Source organism: Mustelus asterias, chromosome 7 (genome assembly GCF_964213995.1).
Source record: "Mustelus asterias chromosome 7, sMusAst1.hap1.1, whole genome shotgun sequence".
NCBI lineage: Eukaryota > Metazoa > Chordata > Chondrichthyes > Carcharhiniformes > Triakidae > Mustelus > Mustelus asterias.
This window is the reverse complement of record NC_135807.1, coordinates 43,284,860-43,300,561: the sequence shown is the minus strand read 5'-3', so window position 1 is coordinate 43,300,561 and position 15,702 is coordinate 43,284,860. Positions and strand designations below refer to the sequence as shown.

Genomic DNA, 15,702 nt, shown 5'->3' with positions numbered 1-15,702 from the left:
TGGATAAATATTTGGGGTTATGGGTATAGACCTGAGTAAAGATGCTCCTTCAGAGAGTTGGTGCAGACTCAATGGGCGAATGGTCGCCTTCTGCACTGTAGGGATTCTATGATTCTAAAGTTATAGTGCTCAGCAAAATACAGCCATCTCACTTCAAATTGTGAAGCAGAAAACTAAACATCTCTTTGCTCCCAGCTGTGTATGAAGGTACTATCAATCTATCCTGTTCAAATCAGAGACTGCCTAAAGCCTTTGTGGAGAACTCAGGCCAAATACTTTCCACAAATTTCTCAAAGTATTTTATTCCAAGGAGTCCGAAATTGAATATTAAACAGGGAAATGAATACCAAACAGGGACAGGAGAAAAGGAAAATGAGAGACGAGTATATTTAAGGGTGGGAGCTCTTGTGCCATGGGACCTAAAGGAGGAGGTGGTTCAATGGCGGGAAGTATTTTTGAAGAGAATAATTTTAAGTATGTTTTTGAAAGTGGGGAAAGAAGCAAGATGCAGTCAACCCATCACAAAGGCTAGTGAGGAGATGCAATTAGAGATGTAGGTACAGAGTTCATTTTGGGAGCAGTTAATGGCAGCTTTGGTCTTCACAGTATTCTGTCTTATCCAGAGTGGAGTTAGCAGCCTGACAAAATAGAGGCAGTGGAGAGATTGAGACTGATGAGAGAGATACCACTAGTATTATCAGCACATGCGGAACCTGACCCCACGTTTTTGAATTATCTTAACAAAAAGGTATCAGTTAGAGGAGAAAATAGTATGAGGCCAAGGATCAATTGTTGGGGATCTCCAGGTGTAATGTGTGAGGGTAGTTAGAGAACTCATGGTTGGGATGCTCTGGTTACAAGTGAGTCAGGAAGAATGGAACCAAGTAAAGACAGTGCCATTGAGCTGGACAACAGAGGAAGCTTTAGAGGAAGACAATGTCAAAAGCTGCAGGTCAGTAAGAATGAGGACGGATAGTGTACCATAGTGATAATCACAGAGGATACTATTTGTGACTGGTTCGTGCCTTTTCAGCGTGTGGCAGGCAAGGAACACTGATTGGAGAAATTCAAAGTTGCACAAGAGAGGAACACAAATTTGGGAGAAAATATCAGATCCAAGGACTCTAGAGGGGAAATACAGCCACAGTGTTCAAGGGAGGAGGATTTTTTTTAAGGGGTTGCTGACAGCAGTTTTGGAAAGGAAAGTACCAGAGGAGAAACTATTTCCAATCTGAGCCAGTACAGGCACCAGTGTGGAAAAGCTGAGTAATCAACAATTCAACCAGATTACACTCAAGGGAGCAAAAATCAGGAATTGTAGTTACAGAAAGTCTGGAGAAAGATGCAGTTTTGGGCCAGGCTAAGGGAAAGCCTTGAAAGAGATTTGCTTGGAGATTCAAGGGAAAGAAAGGGATGCAACACAGGCATCTGATTGGATGGTGTCAAAATGTTAATGAGCTCCTCTTACTTGTTACCAGGACTCAGTGTGCTGTGCAGGCGAGAGATAGAATTTAACCAGCTGGTAGGTAGTGGAGAAAAAGAAGTGTAAAACCAACAGCCCCCGCCGTGGAGCAAAAATACAAGCAGTAATCAGCTATCAGAAGAGCAGAGGTGATGGCAGGTAGACAAGGTTAGCAGTAATCAAATTAGAAGGAAGTGAAGAAAGTTCAGGGAAGAAATAACAACAATAGTACCAATAAAAAGTCATTAAAGGCTGCAACAGTTGGATTGTGATTGGAAGTTAGAAATTAGATCAACAGATGACAGTTTCATCTTGTATCTTGGTCGGGAGACAATAAAAGACCATTTAAAAAGCCTCAAAAACCATGGACAGACTTGAGAGAACAAAGTGTTTGAATGGAAAATAAATGCCTCAGGCAAGAGAGAAAACTAAGCTTCTTGGAAGCAGATTTATGATGCAGATAATGTAGGATTTCTATTCGAGGTCAAAGGTAACAATGCCAAGAATAGTGACAAAAAAAATTGAAGGGTACTTCTATTTTGAAGTAAAAGGTATCAGCGGTCTGCTAGATTTTCAAAAGTGTGAAAAAACTGTGTATTGGAAGAATTGAAAGACAAAATTTATCACTGCTATTTTGAATGATGTGGGTGAGCTGAAGATCTGTGCCTTCAGTCACTGTGTAATGCACGAAAGGGAAATTATAAGTACAGAAGGCATGGAATCTGAACAAAGAGTGGCATTGTTAGCAAAAAAAGACTTTGATGATGTGTAGAAGATGATTAATATGAAAAAAGAACTGACTGGGTGAGAAAGGAACTTTTTAAAAAAATCCTCTAATACATGAGTAAGATTTGCCATCAACTTTAGCAGAAATGGCGTTTTCAAAAGAGACAATACATCTGTGTACATAATTTGGTGGGAGGTCATATGATGGCAGCATGTTTGGAAATACATTACCAAACACTGGAGAAATCGTTGGCACCAATAACAGATGATTCAGCAAACTGTTGAAGTGCAGAGTCTAGAAGTGTGTAACCACCAACATTTCACCAATGGAACAACTATACCAAAAACTATACAGATGATCACAAATTAAGTCATGATTTTCAAGGTAATAGCCAATTTGAAAGCAGTTATGTAATTAAGAAAATACACGTGCTAAAAGAACATTTCAATATTTTTCTCTTTGATCAATCTCTCCAAATGACTATCGTAAACAATCTTTTAAACTGTACAACAAATATTTTGGCGTCAAGCCACAAATTTCAGTGCTATTGCGAAGCCTGGACTTGGTTCATGACTACTTTGACATTTAGACTGCTCCCTACAATCTGTCCATTTGTCGCCTACAATTGTGCAATCCTGAGACATTTCAGATTGTCCAAAGTGTTCGACAAGGTACCAGGTATGGGACCACTATCTGAAATTCAAATATGTAAATCATTGAAAAAGTGTCCCATTGCCCAAATTCAGCCTGGTTTTTTGAAGTTTTGGGATAGCACAGAGACGTGGAATAATGTCCACACTCTTCATTATACGCCACAAGATAACAAATGATGTTAGTGGTAAATTATGCACAATTGTAATTCTTTCAATCGGAACAAAATTACTAATTTTGGTGGTAGTTTATGCAGATTGAACCCCCAGCATATCATTTTTCTATTCAATAGTTTTAAAAGGGTTAAAATAAAAGCTTTGAAAGTGTTTTAGTATCATTACCTCTTCAAATAGTAAAACCCATATTCATGTTCTGTTAAAAACATCATGGTCCTGAGACATGTAAGTATCGTGGTATAAGTGGTCTCATTGTTAGCTAGTGCTTGCAAGAAACTGTCACATATTTGTGACAAAAGTTCTCCATTTGGCAGGGAATTGGATAGCTGTTCCAGGTCAGAACCAGGCCCCTCACTTGAGTTAGTCAAGATCAACGAAATGTCCTGCAAGGGGTGAGAAAAAACCAATATCAGAATACTATATACTGATCTTTGTTTCAAGTCGCATTGCAGAACATAATTCATCATGTCTCACTAGAGTGAAAAGCAATTACTAATCATCCTCATTGATGGGTGAACTAATAACTACAACTCAAGAAAACAAATATATATTCTTAAAAAGTTTGATTAAAAAATCCACTTATGGCTCAAAAGTAGAGCTGGACTTCAATAGGTTTTTATTGCTTAGAAGCTAGTATTCAGGACCAGGGAAGACTGACTGGACCTTGATCAAAATATTAGCAGCTAAGATAAAACTGGATTCATCATCCAAGTGGGTCTTCAAGCTGAACATCTCGTTGTTGGATTTGCACAGCTAAGGATTTATGACCAATTTTATGTTTTACGAGACAGTACTGCAGGGAAAAGCAGGTTTTCTGCTTCCACCTTCCCTCCTAGATTAACATTCCACTTCAATGCAGATCTACAAATTTGGCAAGGAGGCAGAGTTGTCTAAAATGCTTACTGCCTCATCAGTGAGGTAATTTTACATAATCCATTTGAAAAGCAACACAGAGAGAACTCTATGGATAGTTTATTTACAAAAGTCTTATGAACTTGTATTTAGACAAATGGATCAACATTCTCAACACTATTCTCATACAAATCCTTCTTCTAAAATATTACACATATCAAAAAGATGACAATTTATAAACCAGGAAACGCAGCAGTAACATTAATGCCAACGTAATGGGAAGAGCTAGATAATCAAGGAGTTTTGTGTTCATAAAGATGAGTGATAATCCTGCTGGGATAATATTTCTTTCAGGCACTCACTGTCAGGACCAAGTTTTACTAGACTTGGAGAACTATTTTAAGATTAATCCACACTTGTTTTCACAAAATTAAAACTGATAAAGAGCTGTAAACCCAAGTCAGCATTTGAAATTCACTTCTGAAATAATATTCTTGATTTTCAAATCTTCTGTTTTGTCAGAATTGTTTCTATTTACAGAGCTGTAGTTTCAAACCAACTGTCTATCTCTCATGTTTACATATGGGGATTATTAATCTTGCAAAACGCCAGACCAGAAATATTTTGTCCACTTCACTGGACTGAGTTTGCCCATTAAGAATAGCACCATCACATTGTTTTAAAAATAAATCTATATTTCAAATAAAGAGTACCAAGTTTAATGAAGTGAGCCCATTATTCAGATGTCACTTTTTAAACTCTCTCCTTTATGCTTCTTAGGGGATTCAATGAGGAACACAGAATACAAAAGTCCTTTTACAAAGATGTGTGTCTGGTATTCGGTTCTGTCAGCAGTTGTGAATATTGCCTTGTTACTATCACAGACTCAGCACCGTGGAGGCAAAGTTCTGTATTAGCTGCAAGGCAACTGGGTTATATTGCTAACATTGAGAGGAAGGTTTTGTTTCTGTAAATGCATAAGATTAATCAAAAAAATGAGATGAGGCAAAGGTTAGCTTTTTAAATAAAAATTATTACCTGGTCACAAAGGGACTGCACAAAAGAAGCAACGTATTCAGCAGAATGCTGGTGATGTACATTGTCGACCACTGTCTGCAGCAATTCCAGCATCACCTGAAATACCTCTGCAAATCTTTCATCACCTTTGCTGGTTCCACTTAAAAGATGCAAAAGGGCAGCCTTGCAAGCTCCATGTGAAGCTAAAGAATCCAGCAGTGCAAGCAGACGTGAAGTCTGGGCAGTGAAGAGCCTCTCTTTCCCTTCTAAAGGACTATGAGATAGAAATTATTTGAATGATGCAACAAAGAATGTTTTATTTGAATACAAGGCTTCCTGCTTACACGAAGAGAACTATTTATAAATTATTGAGCTTCTTATATGTTCTATTTCGGCTTTCAAATCAAACTTGACAGTTGTGGAAAAAAAATACTGTAAAAATATCTTTAGCAACTCCCATAAAATAAACCCTGAACAGTATAAACAGGTAAAACAACCTGAAGCACAAAAAATGATTACCTGCTTAATTCTTCTACAATCAGATCCAACACAGTTCTGAGCATAAGGAGAGCTGTGGGAGAAGCCAAATCACACAGTTGTACGCACACACGCCTCAGTATCTGTTGCAGGGGTTGGCAGGTGGATCCAAAGCTGGAACGCACAATTTCATGCAGAAATTTTGCTTGTATTTGAAGGTGAATGCTCCACAGTTTTCGGGTGTTCAGTGCAATAGCTATACCTTCCGCTGAAATCGGCTGTCAAACAATGCAACATTTTTGTGGTTATACATAACTTACAATAATATTGGTCACACTTAAAAGCTAAAATGATACACCAGTAAGTGATCCAACAGATGCAGACAACTTCATAACAGTTTCAGAAATGATCAAACCCTTGTGTACAGACATTCATCACACATCTGGTCACTTTTATGATTTAGAGCGAAAATACACCTCACCTTTAGCACACTGTAGATAATGTTACCCTTGCGATTACATTTTTGAAAAGGTAGTTTAAATCTCACTTTACTCAGTTTCATTGGCCATAGGTTCTTGGGTAAGAGTTGTCATTCTGTTTTCTGCTGAAGTTATTGTTGCAGAATACAGCTTGCTTCTGCATAGTGTCTTTAACAAGGTAAAATGTCCCAATGTGTTTCACAGACATGTAATCAGACAGAACAACTGACACTAAGCCAAGAAAGGAGACATTAGAACAGGTGACCAAACATTTGATCAAAGTATTAGGCATTAAGCACCATCTTAAGGAGGAAGTGTGTCACGAAATGGACAGACTTAGAAACAGAGTTTCAGGGTTTAGGGCCTAGATAGCTAATTGTACGATTACCAATTGTAGGGCACAAGTAGTAACAAAAGTTCAGTTTCTATTTAGCAGAAAGGGTACAGCCACACGGACATTTAATGAGCTAGTTGAAATGAGTGAGACATAAAAGTCTCTGTGGGTCATCCAGACATGCTAAAGAGTTGGGCGCTTTATTCTAACCAGAGCCGACCATACTGTGTACTGGAGTATTATCGAGTGGTTTGATGAAGGGGACTGCGGAAAATTATGCCATTAGGAATGCTGTGGCATGTATGAGAAGTTCTACAGAAGTATGCCTTGTAGGTGATAACTGTATCCATGGATCTCAAATGGAGTAAAGTGGTGATTGGAGACTACTTAAGGATTAGACCCAGTGTGACAAAGAATGGTTGAACTCTACGGGAGAGCTGGGAAAGACTTCGGGATAGCGCGTGGTGCCACATATGCACCAAGAGAGCTAATGTATGAGATTTATCTGTGTTATATCAGCTATTCAAGTGAAATTTATAGTTACTGAATATGATTTGCCTGTTAGTTCATGTTTAAGATTTTAGTTTGTTATACTAAGTTCTAAGGAGTTAAATCTCATCATCAGTTTCTTCGCTGGGATTGTTTGGGAAGTTTGATTCTTTCATTTTATTGGTTCCCATAGGCATCATAGCAATACTCAAGTTCTCCCCCAAGTTACACACCATCCTGACCTAGAGCTATATTGCTGTTCCTTCATTGTTACTGAATATTAAATCCTGGAATCCCCCTCCCTAAGCAGCTCAACAAGAAAGCTCACCAACATTTTCTCAAGGGCAATTCGGGATGGGCAATAAATCTGGCCTTGCCAGCAACGCTCACATTCCATGATTAAATAGAAAAAAAAATTTCACTTGAAGAATAAGGAATGCAATTAGAAGAACTGTTTTCAAAGATGGCTATTAGAACATGCAATACTTAATCAAAGTGACTATAAAGCCAGACTGTGCTGGATTAAGAAGCAGAGGGTTTAGTGGGATGCTAGTCCTTGGTAAGACACCCTGGAAGATTTGTTACAGCTATTAACATTTGATTTGAACTTTCAAATATTGTCTTACAATACAAAACCTCTAAAGATGATCAAGATCCTGTGATACCTCAAAGGTTTAATGTATCAGTTGATATGGTATTGTGCAACAATCTCTAAGGTTAATTCCTGATCTCTGCTGTGTCAGGTCTCAGTCAAGCCACATAGTGGGAATTACTATTGGTTGCAATATTCAATAGGCAAAGAGTATGAAGAACCATTAGCCAAGGTTTCCTTTCCCAAATTCTAATCAATGATTTGTTTAAAATATGCACATTTGTGATTAAGCCAGGGACAGGATTGTTTGAGGGTGATATCACCACAGAGGTGAATAGCTGATGAACATTTATCTTCTGATTTACGTATGCATAATGCCATAATGAATTACAGAAGATTGCGGGGAGGCGCTAAACTATGTACAACACTGGAAGGAAAGAAATTCGAAAACTGTTTAAAAGGGAAAAAAAATTATTTACTTACCTTGACATCAGTTCTCTGCTACTGTATTTCATAGAATTATAGAATCCCTACAATGCAGAATGAGGCCATTCAGCCCAACGAGTCTGCACTGACTCTCTGACAGAATGTCTTACCCAGGTCCTCTCCCCCACTCTATCCCTGTAACCCCACACATTTACCATGGCTAATCCATCGAGCCTACACATCTTGGGACACTAAGGGGCAATTTAACATGGCCAATCCACTTAACATGCACGTTTGGACTGTGGGGGGAAACCAGAGCACTCGGAAGAAACCCACGCAGACACGGGGATTTGATTCACATTAGAAGAAATAGTCAAAGGTAGGGTCTTATTTTTTCCACCAAAAACACCACTGCAACTAATTTTAAAATATTCAATTTAATGAGATGGTGGTTCAGCTTGCCATTCAATCAAGCTATCATTGCTTTCAACATTAAAGTTCAGGTGGTGGAACATCCCTGAATCTCTGTTGAATACTCCCCATTATTCATCAGCAGCAATCAGAGATACTGTGGACCAAAATCCAGAAAACAGGTCACTATGTTTCCACACTAAGCAGCATCAGTAAAGTTATGTATCCAATCAGAAAACCAGGCATTTTATGGCCAACTTTAAAAATATAATTTAGTAATAATGTGTACACTTGTGGGATGAATGCTCAAGGTGAAGATTATTACAAAATAGACTTAAGCCAACCAGAAATCAAATCAAGCACTTGCCCAATCTATCTGGGGCAGCTATTCATTGAATAAAGTTACTGGTAAAACCATTTTGCTGATGATTCATATTTTGCTTTTTTTTCTCTCTGGAGAGCATTTGCTCATACACACGCAGTCCAAAGATGTGCGGGTTAGGTTGATTGGCCATGCTAAAATTGCCCTTAGTGTCCTGGGATGCGTAGGTTAGAGGGATTAGTGGGTAAATATGTAGGGATATGGGGATAGGGCCTAGGTGGGATTGTGGTCGGTGCAGACTCGATGGGCCGAATGGCCTCTTTCTGTGCTGTAGGATTTCTAAGTTCTAATTCTAGTAATCATTTCAATCACCAGACATCAACAAAATGCGCTGATGTAGGAGTAAGTACATATCATTCATTTACTCACCAAAGTTCCTTTATGAGACCTTCCACTATCTAATCCACTAAGTTAAGATTCAACGGCAAATATGTAACTAATAAGTATTAGATATGCAGAAGAATAAATATGTATTTGCCTTTGAGTCTTGGAAATTTAGCACATTTTAAAATTTCAGACAAGGTCTCAATATAAATTCTACAAAGTTAATAAAGGATCACCAATGAAGGCAATTATGTTCTTTTGCTCCTCTCTCGAACCACAGCGATCTTCCTTTAGTCAGGAGACAGTAACTTCTGCATGCCATCACCATTTGATTCTACTTCAACTTGTTCAGAACGCTTCAGTCTTATTATCCTTTTTGCCAAACATCAACTATTTAAGAACATAAGAAATTGCAAGACCAACCACCACCCACTGAGGGCGACAAAGGATACCAAGGGAGTGTTCTGATTACTTGGAAGTTACAATGACTTGAAATCTATTTTAGTTATTAGGTTTGAGGCTGTACTTGTCAACATGCCTCAATGTTTAAGATATCGACTCTATCTATTTTAGATGGTTTTTAAGTGAACTCAGCTTCTGAGTCAAACAATATTTTCTATCCAGACAAATCATTTCTAATGTAAAATTGTAACTGATAGACACAATGATCCGTGTACCACGGGCAGGGATTCAATAATCACTGTTCATTTGAGGGCAAGTTTAGAGGCCGGATCTCACCTGTGTGGTTTGCATGGGCAATGGAAAAGGCAAGAGTTCTGAAAGTAGCAACATTCCAGAGAAAAATCCTTCTGGCGTTTTCAGTACAAAGGAAAGGACTTCCTTCAACATTAATGACCAAGTGTTGTTTGCCAAAGACTCCTCAGAATAAGCAACCTGCTCGTTGACTCCTTGAGTAAAAGTAAGCAGAATATCAACTATATCATTTTGAATCTTTTGCTCTTCATCATCCAGTCGCCCAGACAAAGGTACAGAGCAAAGAACCATGTGGAGAGTAACCAGCACTGTAGGAACTCGTACATCCTTAAATTCAAAAGACCCTCCTCTCAGAAGTTCTGTCAACATGGCCTTTAAAAGGGAAAGAGTGCATCGTGTGATGGAAAGGATCATAATCCTCTGCAACGTAGTTCCCATGTTTGCATGCAGTCTCCAGGGCAGTATTAAGACACTGTTTAATTTTTGCAGAATTCGAATAAATATGTCCATTCCTTCTGCAGAAAACAATTGAATAACTGCAAGATTCCACTTAAGATCTTTCTGCTGACCTAGTGAAAGAAACACAACATTATTTAAGAAAAAGCCCAAATCAAATGCATATAATTTTTAAAATAAAAAATATGCCCATTGTCAATCACCTCTAAGAATTGTAATTCAAATCCATTTTAGGAATGATAGTTAAAATGCCAAATTTTTGAAGACACGGAGTTAACCAAAGTGAGATGTAGTGATATCAAACACTTTTAATTACTGATGCAAATAAATCCCCCACCACAAAATTTCTGCTAGTTTGCCAGTTCCAAATCTGAAAATGTTGAAAACCAAGTTTATTTGAAGTTAGCAGTGAGGTTTGATAACTGGAGAAATACGTGAGCGTGTCACAGCTGCATTTGTACTAACAATGGCAAACTAGATTTATTTTTCACTGCAATGAACAAGGCAGAGGAAGTTCCAGTTGGAAAATTAAGGGTCTAGAATTTACTGTAAAATTAACAGTGAAGTTAATGGTGTTCTGCGCTAGTTAGGCACAAATATTATAGCAATTTCAGGCAAGGTGTAGATACATGGTTAAATTTAAAAATCCAAACATTTATATCAGGGATACACTGCTCTAAAATTAGCCTCACAAAAGTGACATTTGTCTCTCTTATTGTCGAAACCCATTGAATAACATGAAGCTGATATAATTGCACCATAGATACAAAATAAACTCTCCACAGAAAGTCTTGTCTACTTCAGTCTAAGTCCTCTTTTCACCAATGTGATAATTGGTGGTCAACTACCTGACACTGAAAATTAATCCACTCCAAATTTTAATTACTGCTGCAGATTTTAAAAATGGAATATATTCACTTTTTACTTTTGTTTTTTTACACTTATTCATTTCTGTCTCTTTTTCACTCTCAATCTAATCTTTCTTTCCTACTTTTCTTTCTATACCTGATTTCACATTGAATTCACCCATTCAGATCTATACTTCCTTCTCAGTACTTGAGCTGCTAATTTCACAATCCTTCAATATGATTGGTTGAGGAAATATACACTTGCTTACCTTGTTTACACATTCCACTTCCCTGACTGCAACCTTACCAGCTCACATGTTCAGCAACTTGCCTCACAAAAAATGTAAAAATCTAAACTTAAAAGGGCAAGCCTAACTAACAGCAGATGCCCCAAGATTCCCTGCCACAGCAAATCATGACGCATTATCCTCTGAACCACTTCATCACCACTTCCAAAACAAACTAGTAAATGCTTGGTTTACGAACGTACAAATTAGGAGCCACTGTGGTTTCTTTTGATTTTAATTCTCATCTTTGCTCCAAGTAACATTTTTAAATAAGATAAGATGAAAAAGTTTTCCCATCGACAACTGTAAGATTGTCTGCTGAAGTAAAGTAGTCATTACCAAAAAACAATTGCTATTCTATCACATTTATGTATTATACCTTCAAGGGGTGGAGGTGGACATGCAATGTGGCAAAGGACACGCAATGCAGTGGTCAGTCCAGCGCCTTCCTGAGCCATCTGAATGGTCAAATTATCCAGATTCTAAATAAACAAAATAAAACCAGATTGCCATTGAAATGCTCAACACTAAATAATTGTGTTTCTGTTCTGATATGTTAGTCAAACAATATTTTGCAAGCATCATTTTTATGCAAACATTTCTTTTAGAAAATCATTGATACATGCAATATGATATTTGTACAATCATCTTCCATATCTTCGAATTGTGGATTTTTAACAAAACACTTCTGTAAGAGAATTTGGAGTTTAAAAACCAATAAAATTCAAGACAACTACTTCCTTTAAAAAGTTTTGAACTTAAACTACTAGGCCAAGTAAACATACCAATATTCAATTCTTTATTTATGGACAATAGTTCATAAAATTAAATCTTCAGTACTCTTTTCTAGCCATCAGACAGGCAGCATTTTCAAGGAAGATATAGCATTCCTGGGCCTACTGATTTTGTTTGTTCTTTTGCTCATTTGCAATGATACCAGAAAAAAATGATATCAGAACAATAAAGCTGCTGAATCTAAAGAACAGTTACTACTGTAATGTTAAACACAACTAGCAGGTGTTGAAATACAAAACTGGTACACTACCTTTAGCTCATCATTTCTTCCATTATATTCCATAGTTTTACTTCAACTTGCTTTTACTCTAAAAGCTTTCATTTACCTGTATTTTTCTGCCTTCTTACACACACATCAATTTTACAAAGTCTAACTGGCTGAAGACTGGCTTGGTTTTAACTATGTGAACGTTCTCAATCTATCAATGAGAAAAGCATATCCCAATGCAGAAGTGTAAACATTTACATTTTCTTTTTATAAGGCAGATGATTCAATTTTTTATTTTAACCTGACATTGTATTTTTCTCACATGTTGGTCCCTTCAACCAAGAGTCGAAAGTAGAAATCTGGCAGCTGACAAACAGATCTGGCTAGAAGCCTCATGTCATGGGAAGGGAAAGAGGCAGACAGAAGGAGCAGTGAGACACAATAGTCCTGCCACCCTTTTGGCCACACTGCAGTGCTGAAAACATTGCACAGGCCTTGTTCTGTAATAAATAATGCACATGCACGGTCATTCCACTCAAAAGAAAACCTGTAATTTCTTGCATTTTAAAAGCAACTATACCTTTCAAACCAAACATTTAACAGTGGAGGAAGGGGCACAGTGACACTATCTAATTGGCTAGTAATCCAGAGACTCCGGGTTCAAATCCCATCACGGAAATAAAATATCTGGAATTAAAAGTGTAGTGATGACCATGAAAGCATTGCCTAATGTTCTCTAGGGAAAGAAACCTGCCACCCCTACCTATCCTACGTGAGAATCCAGACCCTCAGCAATATGACTCACTCCTAAATACCCTGTGAATAGGCCTAGCATGCCACTCAGTTATATTCAACCGCCACAAATGGAACAAAAAGAAATGAAACTGGATGGACCAAGGCATTGACCTAGGCATCGGAAACAACAACATTAAACCCTTACTAACACCTGAGGGTTGTGTCAAATTTGGGAGAGCTGTCTCTCAAACTAGTCAAGCAACAGCCTAACGTAGTTATACTCACGGAATCATACCTACAGATAATGTTCCAGACACCACCATCACCTTTGCTGGGTATGCCCTGTGTCATCAGCAGGACAGATCCAACAGAGGTGGCGAGCGGCACAGTGATATACGATTGGAGGGAGTTGCCTGGGAGTCTTGAACATCGACTCTGGATCCCATGAAGTCTGATGACACCAAGTCCTGCTGATTACCACATAACACCTCCTCCCGAACACCAGCCACCACCCCCACCCCCAAGCATGGAGCATATCTTCTCCAGATAACTGATGTGTGCCTTTCTCAAGGACAGGCCCGATACCGCATCTTTATGTCCTTTGAATGTATAAGATGTTGGCATGTGGCAGGATTTCAGATCAAGAATAGCTTGTTTCGGTCTCCTGTAGTCAGGTACTTGCCATCTGATAAGATTGCCATGGAGAGGATGTGCCCCAGATGAATCAATACTCCTCCATGTTGAACACCACTTGGAGGAAGTTTATTTTGTTTGTTTAAAATCATGGAATTTGGTGGCTTTATTCTCCAAGTGAATAACTGGGATGTCAAACTTTGTCTACTTTAAACAGTAACAAAGACATCCTTGAGTAGCCTGATTATTGTTTTAGTGACTTTCACTAGAGAATGCTCAAGTTGGAAAGTAGATTGGTTGACCTGAAAAACATTTCCCTGTACCTGCCACCAAATCAAAGGGAAATGGGCGAGTCAAAACCAAAAATCAGACCATTTGCCTTGCAAATCGCAAAAGCAACTGTACTCAGCTAACTGATCTAATGAGCTCTTGTTCCGAAGATTATTGATTCGAGTCAGCAGGAGCAAAATGGAAATTTCACAGAAATACCACAAATCTCAAAAGCAGGATTTCATATTTCAATATTTTATTTTACCCTATTTTTAAAAGAATACAAAATATCAACAGACACCTAATATTTCACTCACCTGTTTAATATATTCAAGAAGGCTAGGAATACAATTAATTTCAAACTTCAGATTCTTCAACGGCTCCAGCCATTTCCCTAATTCTAAAAATCAAAGAAGAAAAATAGAATTAATGGATAACAAAATTCATCACATATATTCTGTAATCAGATACCGAATTGGGGCGTCTACAAGATAAGTTAATTTTGAAAGCTGCAATTTGGTGTTAATATTTTTTAAATCTGAAGAGATTTTATTTATAATTTTTGGGATTATGTTGGTGTTCTGTGTAGACAAAGAAAGCTGTGTTTGTGTGTCCGGGATTAATTAAACAGGGGAAGGTTACTAGAGATCGTTTCTGTGATGGCTAAGAGATGAAAGGTAAAAGGTTAAATTGATGCATTTATAATGAAAGGTTATGGTGAGTTTGATTAAAAGTAAAGAGGTTGGATCTAAAATTCCCATTCTGAGGCAATGTCATTTTTTCACTGTTGAATTTCAAAGGGAGTTCAGGTGTGAAGGAACCTTTCCATCTGCCAACAGTCTTGTGGAAAACAGGGGAAGGTATATTAAACTTTATTGACTCAAAAGTAGAGGCAAAATAGAAAAACGTGAAAGATTTTTATATTTGGAGAAGTTGAGTAGAAGAGGCGTTCCAGGACGACGGAACCAGGTATGAAAGGGGAAACGGATATTTAAGGAAGGATGTTTGACAAAGTTGGTGTGGCTGTGGGGGAAAGCCCTGAAGACAAGCTGCTGTGTGTTGGGAAGCTGTAAAAGCTTTGAATTGCAGGCAGCCACCTAGTGCTATGCCAGACAAGTTTTTGTTTTCAAAAGACAGTGTTTCTGAACCTTTGTTAGAATTTCACATCGGAGACTGGAAGTGCTCGAGAAGTCGTGCGGTACTGATAATTCCTTGACTTGGGTAATATTATTGGATTTCTATGCTTAAAATCTATAAGGGGCTGTTGCCAAGAAGGTAGTCTAATTGTGTACCTTTGACTAAGCAGGCTTTTTTGGAGGGGGGTTATTCTCTAAGACTGCTTATCTGTGTAATTTTAATATTGTGCAACTAAGTTTTTTTTTCTTTTTAGCAAATCTTTTTGTTTTCAAAATTCTAAAGATGTTACTGGAGTTCTATGCTTTTGAGGTCAGTAGCTCTTTCTTCTCATTTTCACTGTTATAAAAAGGCTTATAATTAATAAGACAGACTTGACTCTGGGGTCGGGCTTGCTCAGCAATAACATCTGCTGTGCTTATAACACAAAACGTTAAAATATTTCAAGTTTTAAGTTTAGTTCCAGTGCATATAACTGTTTTGAAAAGATAGAAACCAATGATTAAGTCCAATATAGTTGGTCAGATATCAAGTTTCACAAGAAGTGTTACAGCACAGGAGGCTACTCATCCCATCCTCTGTGCTCCAGCTCTCCCAATGAGAAATACATCCAGTATCATTCCCCTGCCATCTCCCATAACCCTGCACCTTCTTCCTTTCCAGTTAACAACATGATGACTAATAGTGGCCTATGATTTCCCCAGTAACAAAATATTCTTGTCATTTATACACATGTACGCAAGGCTAGGATTTGTTTAATCTCACATGATTAAGGTTTTCATTTTACTTATAAGTAGCTTGTGGATTTATACTATAAGAAACA

At 37.8% G+C, this 15,702-nt stretch overlaps 1 protein-coding gene across 2 annotated transcripts in view; it reads right to left on the bottom strand.

Annotated features, from left to right (window-relative positions):
* virma (vir like m6A methyltransferase associated) overlaps window positions 1-15,702 on the bottom strand; it is a 110,256-nt gene that overhangs the window by 41,049 nt on the left and 53,505 nt on the right. For both annotated transcript variants that reach the window (XM_078215973.1, XM_078215974.1), the window contains exons 11-16: window positions 14,063-14,145; window positions 11,484-11,586; window positions 9,538-10,082; window positions 5,405-5,640; window positions 4,907-5,159; window positions 3,182-3,399 (exon numbers count right to left, since the gene is read on the bottom strand). In XM_078215973.1, the coding sequence (XP_078072099.1) occupies window positions 3,182-3,399; window positions 4,907-5,159; window positions 5,405-5,640; window positions 9,538-10,082; window positions 11,484-11,586; window positions 14,063-14,145 (1,438 nt within the window). The remainder of the gene's footprint in view (window positions 1-3,181; window positions 3,400-4,906; window positions 5,160-5,404; window positions 5,641-9,537; window positions 10,083-11,483; window positions 11,587-14,062; window positions 14,146-15,702) is intronic.